Raw genomic sequence first — 7,480 nt, 5'->3', positions numbered from 1 at the left:
TGAAGATCCTCACTACTGAGCATACACCAAATCTTTGATCAAACATAACAATGACAATGATGTTTCACAAATATTGCTCTTTCCTCCAAACAGCATGAAGTAAGAACTTTGTGTTGAGAAAAAGAATTACTCCAATGGTAAAAGTAGATTCTTAAAATTGTCAAAGCATAATTCCTTCAGAAAATAAACAGAATCTTCTCCCTTCCAACACTGAATAGGAACTGAGTTCACGATGTGAGGGAGAAGAGCCAATTGAAGATCTGCGAAACGTCAATTAACTGATTTTGTTTTACATAACAAAAAAGACCATGCACAAACAGTCAAACATTACAAATTTTGGTATGCGTTAACCACAGTTATATTTAAATTAATATTTAATTTATAAGGGTTATTGAGAAACTCTTATTAAAACAGTCCTGGATGTGATCAGCAGCAGCATTAACAGGGGAGTTCATGTCCTGCAATTACTTGTGAAGTCTCTGGTGTTTCTGCAGGTGTGATGACTGAATGAATCCCTTCCCACAGGCTAAACAGGTGAATGGCCTCTCCCCACTGTGAACTCGCTGATGTATCAGTAGGTGGGATGAAGTAATGCATCCCTTTCCACACTCAGAGCAGATAAATGTCTTCTCCCCAGTGTGAACCTGCTGGTGTGTCAGCAAGGTGGATGAACGAGTGAATCCCTTCCCACAGACTGAGCAAGTGAACGGCCTCTCCCCAGTGTGAGTGCGCTGATGGGCCAGAAGTTGCTTTATACTTTTAAAGCACTTCTGACATTCAGAGCAATGAAAAGGTCTCTCCTCTGTGTGAACTTGCTGGTGTGTCAGAAGCTCAAATGACTGAATGAAGCCTTTGCCACATGCTGAGCAGGTGAAAGGCTTCTCTCCAGTATGAATTCGTCGGTGTCTCTGAAAGTTGGCTGACTGGGTGAATCCCTTTCCACATACAGAACAGGTATATGGAGTTTTACCAGTATGAACTCGCTGGTGTCTCCGAAGGCTGGCTGATTGAGTAAAACCTTTCCCACAGTCGCAACAGGTAAATGGTCTCTCTCCAGTGTGAATTCGTTGGTGTGTCAAAAGGCTGGATCTCTGTGTAAATTCTTCCCCACAAGCCAAACAGCTGAATGGTCTCTCCCCAGTGTGACTGCGTCGATGATTTTCTATCTGGGATGGGTAACTGAATCTCTTCCCACAATATTCACATTTCCATGGTTTCTCCATATTGGGGTTGCGTTGTCCTTCTCCAAGACTTATAATCAGTTGAAGACTGACCCACACATACTACACATGTATTCCTTTCTGCTATGATTGGCATGATGCATTTTCAGATTGCATGGTTAGTTGAAATACTTTTTTCACATTCAAAGGCTGATGGCATTCAGGTTCTGAAGAGTCGCGTAACCCCTGTAAAAGGAGTTTACAAAAACTATCATTTTCAGTCTAAGTACCGAAATTTATGAAATTCTCTTCTCCTGCTTCCTGGTACATGATGGCTGTGCAATTGCCCTGTGGTGCACTGCCTACAGTTGTTACAATATGCTTTGCTGCATACTGACCTCTGTAAAAATGACAACCACTCTATTTTTGTTCCTTTTTACATTTTGATTCCTGGCATTTGTATAATTCAACTTTCCCTTATTATGTTTCTGAAAGACATACTAAGTAAGTTTAAATGCCCAAAATATGAAGAAGCAATGTGAAAAAAATAGACTTTTTAAAAATGGAAATGTGACAAACAAAAGAAGTGTAAAATGATTAATGCCAATATTTGTGGTAAAAGATCCGGTACTTGATATTGTATTTATTTTAAAAATAGGTTTCAATGGGAGACCTTTTCAGTGCAATGATTGGCTGTTATAAATAATAATAATCCTGTAAATAATAAACATTTGCTGATTGGCTGTTGTGGCATGGAATGAAATAACATGAAATCGAGGAGTGGCACCAAGCATCAAGAGCACAAAGGGGATCATGAGAGAAATTCTACCTTTGCAGGCAATGTATAAATTACCTTCATCGAGGTTTAATATTATAAGTGTTCTGTTTAAAGTTCCTCTTAAAATTATATGAATTATTGTATATCTACACATGTATGTGCAAAGGATCCTTGTTCAGTGATTGAGCAGACGTTGGCCCACAGGGAAGACAGGAAGAAGGGGTTGTGCCCGAAACGTCGATTCTCCTGCTCCTCGGATGCTGCCTGGCCTGCTGTGTTTTTCCAGCACCACATATGTCAACTCTGGTACTTTAGTATCTGCAGTCCTCACTTTCTACACAGGGAGGATAGTCATAGCAACAGCATGGACTGGATTTGCCCTGAAGGACCATATGGAATTTCCAATACATCTGATTCCCCACGTACTGCACCAAAATATGAAATTTCTGATGGGCAATTGCCTACTGTTTGGAAGCTTCTGAAAAGTCCCATCTCAATCCAAACCTTTTGGAGGGTTTCTTGCTTAATTACCCAAAATAAGTTAGAGGAATTAAAGTCTGTTCTAATTGCTGGATTGTTATTAAATTGAAACCCATAAATCACTAATGAATCCCCTATTCCTATGCCCCATGGACACCAAGCCTTCCCCACTTCAAGATAAATTGGACCCGAGCCCCAACTGCACTCCTTACATTTCACTCCACCTATCTAATCTTGCCAATAAATGGAACTGAAGAAGTAGGGTTTTCAATCTAGGGTTTTCAATCTTATTGGTATTGATGGTGCACATTTATGTACAAAGCAACTTCTATCTTACTGAACAAAGATATTTCCTAAGTTCTTATTAGTATTAATTCTACACATATAATAAATCATCTATTGAGTAGTAACAGTTATGTTCAGATCCTATTAACACTACGTGAATTAGTTGAATTTTATCAAGTTTTGAAACTTCCTAACAATCTTAAAAAAAAACAATTCTAGGTTGAAATTTAAAATTGGATAAGATGTTATGATCAGCAGTAATTCTGCCGCGAATGTCATTTCCAGATGCAGCAGGGATTCTAGGCTCTAGCCATCAGGACAGAGTGTGAAGCACAGGAGGGTGAAGGTACCCCTGTACTTCTGTTGTCATGGCATGCCAGACTCGTCTGTCTTGTACCATCCTCACACTTGCATTGCAGCTCATCTACAAAATTCATCATCACCTAGATCAATCCCCATTTTTGCTGACCTCAACTTTGTCATTAGAATGGATCCATCTTTGCAATTATAAGCAATTGAATAAAATAATGAATTTTGTTTTGGATATCACTTTAAAATAAAATTTATCACTTTCTTGCAATTTCAAATACGTCTTAATTTGTCTTATGGGCTAGCTATGGATGTACATTTTTAGAGACAAAAAACTGTTTTAGTGTTCAGATTTCATAGGTGCCAATCTTCTTCCACATTTTATGTTCAGATATCTGAGGCATACAGGAAAGTGGATAAAATATAGCATAAGTATTTTTTTCCTTGCTACAAGCTTGAGTTTCTTTGTAACATATTGTTCTTCTTCATAAAATTACTTCTGGCCATCTCTATATTAACTTGGACAACTCATCTGCATCTTAAGACCACAAGAAAAAGGAACAGAATGTTCTTAATAGAAATCGGAATATAATTTTTGGCTCCTTCACCATTCAATAGGAAATGGCCACAACCACCTGATGAAGGAGCAGCACTCCAAAAGCTAGTGCTTCCAAATAAACCTGTTGGACTATAACCTGGTGTTGTGTGATTTTTAACCTCGTCCACTTTTATGCTGTTTTCCTGTAACTCTGGATTCCCTTACTGATCAAGGATCTATTTTATCTATTAAATATGTACAAAGACTGTATCCCCATAGCTCTATGTAGCAAGGAGCTCGAAAGACGCTTTAAAGGAACAAATTCCTCCTTGTCTGAGTCTCAAACTGGTGCCCTTTATTCTGAGACTATGCCCTCTAACCCTAGACCGTCCCATGAAGGGAAACATTCTCTCTGCATTTACCCTGTCACACCCTGAATATCCTGTTCTTTTGTTCTCCCTTCCAAACTAAATAACTTTTTACTGTTATTGTTCATGCTCAATCTACATTCAAAATATATAGCAACGATGTGGAGGTGCTGGTGTTGGACTGAGGTGGCCTGCACCTGATGAAGAGGCTATGCTCTGAAAGCTTGTGTGATTTCAAACATACCTATTGGAATATAAGGCAAAAGTGAGTACTGCAGATGCTGGAGATTTGAGTCAAGAGTGTGGTGATGGAAAAGCTCAGCAGGTTAGGCAGCATCCGAGCAGCAGGAAAAATTGACATTTCGGGCAAAACCCTTCATCAGGAATGAGGCTGGGAGCCTCAGGGGTGGGGAGATAAATGGGAGAGGGATGGGGCTGGGGGTGAAGGTAGCTGAGAGTGCATTAGATGGATGGAGATGTGGTAAAGGTGATAGGTTGGAGGGGAGGGTGGAGCGGATAGGTGTGAAGGAAGATGGACAGATGGGCGGGTCATGAGGAAAGTTCGGAGCTGGAAGCTTTGAACTGGGGTAAGGTAGAGGGAGGGGAAATGAGGAAACTGGTGAAATCCACATTGATGCCATGGGGTTGGAGGGTCCCATCGAGGTGTCCAGTGGTAAAGGAGTGGCGATGGAAGAGGCCCAGGACCTGCATGTCCTTAGCAGAGTGAGAGGGGAGTTGAAGTGTTCGGCTATGGGGCTTGGTGTGAGTGTCCCGATGTTTTCTGAAGCGTTCTGTATGTAGGCGTCCTGTCTCCCCAATGTAGAGACCGCACCGGGAGCAATGGATACCGGAAACGACATGTGGAAGTGCAGGTGAAACTTTGATGTATGTGGACAGCTCCTTTGGGGCCTTGGATGGCGGGGAGGGAAACGTTGGGAGGTTTGGACACAGGTTTTGCAATTCCTGTAGTGGCAGCAAAAGGTGCCAGGACAAGAAGGGGAAGGTGGGTTGTTAGGGGGTGTGGACCCAATGGGGTACTTGCGGAGGGAACAGTCTTTATGGGAAGCGGAGGGAAGGTGTTGGAATATAACCTGATGTTGTGCGACCTGACAAAATATATAGAGTTTAGTTAACCTACATTTTGTGGGGCCTCTTCTGATTCTGCAAGTAATATTTTGTTGAGTTTTCCATCTCCTGATGCTGCCAGGCTCTGTGTTCTTCCAGCCTCCAGGTTATCTACTTTGGATTCCTGCATCTGAAGGTTTTTCTTGTCTGTTAAGTACTGCTTTTGTTGCTCGTATTTAATATTTCACAATCCAATTTTTAAATGTTTGTTTAGTGTACAGATTGAATAATGTTATGACCAAAGGGCCACCCATGTATTTAACCCGAGCACACCACAGTTCCCTGTTTCACGAACAATTATCATTCAAATCTGCTTCAAAGGCTCTTTTCCTCCAAGCATGGCTCGCTGCTTTCGTTCTTCCAATCCCTACAACTCAAGCAAAACGATTATCATTGAGTTCAGTAAAAGACGGTTTATTTTTACCCAAGCGACCTCTCCACTCGCCGACCCCAACTAGGGAGCTCCTCGAGCACGATAGCGTCACCACAGCACGCGAGCGCGTTCATGGTAGTTAGCCAATCGCCTCCGTGTGACCCCACCCCCCCTCAGTCCCGCCCACACGTACCTATGCTCCCCCCCAGTCCCGCTCATACGTACCTATGCGCCCTCAGTCCCGCCCATACGTACCTCTGCCCTGCCCCTCGACCGCACGTACTTGTGCCCGCCCACACTCAGATTTCCCCGCCCCTTACCGCACGGCCCCGCCTTCGCAGAGCTCCGACCAGCCTCGCGCCGTAGTTGACAGCGCCGCCGCCGACTGCATGCCTTTGATGCCCCACCTCGTGGAGCAGGGTGGGCGGTGACGCGTTTCCTGTGGCCGTTGGCCTGGTGACGGTGAATCATCGCGCGGGGGAGGGAGGGGGGAAAGCATTCCTTTTGAGCGGTGACGGTGTGAGTAAAGTTCCTCGGTACAGCTGAGGGATGTGGAGGCTTCTGCCTTAAGGCGGGAGGACTGAGTGGCTCTCGGTTCACCTCTCCGGAGAGTGTCCAGCAGCGGAACCAGGGCCGGCCACTTGTTGCTGCCTCTCTGCCTGGTTAATCCCCGCTCTGTTTGCTCCATTATGGGGGCTCTTATTGAGAACCACTCGGCCTTCAGTCAAGTGGCTGCATCTTTTACTTCCTTTCCCACTTGTTATGCTGCACAGAAGTGGGATGGAGGTGCCGTGTTTATTGGTAACCTCGGACTCGCGCACTTGCTCGTGGCTTTACATTATTTTGTTTTTCGAAGTATATTTTCCATCTCAAAGTTTTTTCATTGATTTATTTTGACTTTCAACCTATTTCCGAGTTTTGTTTATTAAGTTGGGTGCAAAAAGCCGATATGGTTTACTTCCACTAAGGCCTTCTATTACAGAAGTGTAGGTTGATCGAGAAGCTAACTTGACGTTCAGCATAATTTATGACTCACGTTCAATTAGTAAACACCTCTGTTAGGTTTGCAGCAGAACGCTAGGGAGTGCATTGCAGAGCTTTTAAGAGTTTCTTTTAAAACCCAGGGTAGTTCAGTATAATTGAATGCTGCATGGTGTGGACGCTGCCTTGTCTATTTTGCTGTTATTACAATGGTGTATAGCGCTGAGTCAGCTATAGTGAATGTGCTGCTTCAACAGCACATGGTTCTTTAGTTGTTACTTTTGCACACTCTGCTTTCTCTCAATATTGTGCATTGTAAATCGCTGTCTGAAAAAAATAGTAGCTCACCAAATCAAATATGAGTGAAGGAATGAAGGATAAATATAACCCAATCTTTGTTCCTTCATTCCATGTTAATATCAAAGAATCCCTCCAGTGTAGAAATAAGCCATTTGGCCTATCAAGTCCACAGTGATTCTCTGAAGAGGTGTGACCATGGAACATAGGAGCAGTTTTTTTACCTGAGAGTTTTTAAATTAATTCAGATATATTCAGGAAACTCCTCGGGCTGAAGCACCAATTAGCTCAGAACAAGCTATGTTGTCATGGAGATGGATGGACTTGGCATATTTTAGATTTCAGGTTAACTAGGTGTGCTTTTCCTGGGAGAGTGCTGAGGTAATGAAATGGCTTGAGGCAGCATGAGCGTTGCTGTTAGACTCCAAGCAGTTATGGCAGGAGAAGCCTATGGAAGTTAATGTGAGATTAGGGTCAAGAAGCCACAAGCACTATTTGATTCATGCAGTTGAGAGAGACCACGGAGGTTTTGTTAGCTTAATGAAGCAAACTGTCTTGGAAAGAGCTAGAATTGATGCTGTAGTGCAATTCTGGGCATCCAGTAGAAGAGATTAAACCACCTAGGTGTGAGTGGTCATCGATGTACTCTGATGGAATGGCTTTTAAGGAAGACTTAAAGCCAGAGCATTAAAAGTGATGAATTGGAATTCTTTGTAAAGGCGAAAATGTTTTTAATGAAATTTGGTGACTGTGTCACTAATAGCTAGGGGATGCTAAAAAAAATGT

The 7,480-nt window shown here is 42.8% G+C and overlaps 2 protein-coding genes across 8 annotated transcripts in view; one reads left to right on the top strand and one right to left on the bottom strand.

Annotated features, from left to right (window-relative positions):
* Positions 1 to 355: 355 nt before the first annotated feature.
* On the bottom strand, positions 356 to 5,524 carry LOC132833415 (zinc finger protein 214-like). Of its 2 annotated transcripts, none has more exons than XR_009647078.1 (2): positions 5,057 to 5,497; positions 356 to 1,406 (listed from the first exon to the last, which is right to left on the bottom strand). XR_009647078.1 is itself a non-coding variant. In XM_060851659.1 (2 exons), the coding sequence occupies exon 2, from the start codon at positions 1,221 to 1,223 to the stop codon at positions 465 to 467; it is 759 nt and encodes a 252-aa protein (XP_060707642.1). In that variant the 5' UTR covers positions 1,224 to 1,406; positions 5,468 to 5,524; the 3' UTR covers positions 356 to 464. The 2 variants fall into 2 exon arrangements, 1 of the variants encoding a protein (XP_060707642.1); XM_060851659.1 differs by having other exon boundaries at positions 5,468 to 5,524.
* Positions 5,525 to 5,793: 269 nt separating this feature from the next.
* Positions 5,794 to 7,480, top strand: part of elmod2 (ELMO/CED-12 domain containing 2) — a 28,608-nt gene continuing 26,921 nt past the window's right edge. Inside the window, exon 1 of one of the 6 annotated variants that reach the window (XM_060851378.1) lies at positions 5,794 to 5,878. Coding sequence is in view for 2 of the 6 variants with exons in the window: in XM_060851376.1 (XP_060707359.1) it covers positions 6,179 to 6,217 (39 nt within the window). In the remaining 4 variants the exon portion in view is untranslated. Of the gene's footprint in view, positions 5,879 to 5,909; positions 6,218 to 6,245; positions 6,403 to 7,480 lie in introns of those variants that run through there. The other 5 variants (XM_060851379.1, XM_060851377.1, XM_060851376.1 and 2 more) reach the window with 5 other exon arrangements.

The sequence above is a fragment of the Hemiscyllium ocellatum genome, chromosome 36 (genome assembly GCF_020745735.1).
Source record: "Hemiscyllium ocellatum isolate sHemOce1 chromosome 36, sHemOce1.pat.X.cur, whole genome shotgun sequence".
Classification (NCBI taxonomy): domain Eukaryota; kingdom Metazoa; phylum Chordata; class Chondrichthyes; order Orectolobiformes; family Hemiscylliidae; genus Hemiscyllium; species Hemiscyllium ocellatum.
Note: the sequence above shows the minus strand (reverse complement) of the source record. Positions and strands in the feature narration are given on the sequence as shown.

What these genes read in the sequence shown, in the direction of transcription:
- LOC132833415 (XM_060851659.1), bottom strand. Translation starts at nt 1,223, where the DNA reads ATGGAGAAACCATGGAAATGTGAATATTGTGGGAAGAGATTCAGTTAC.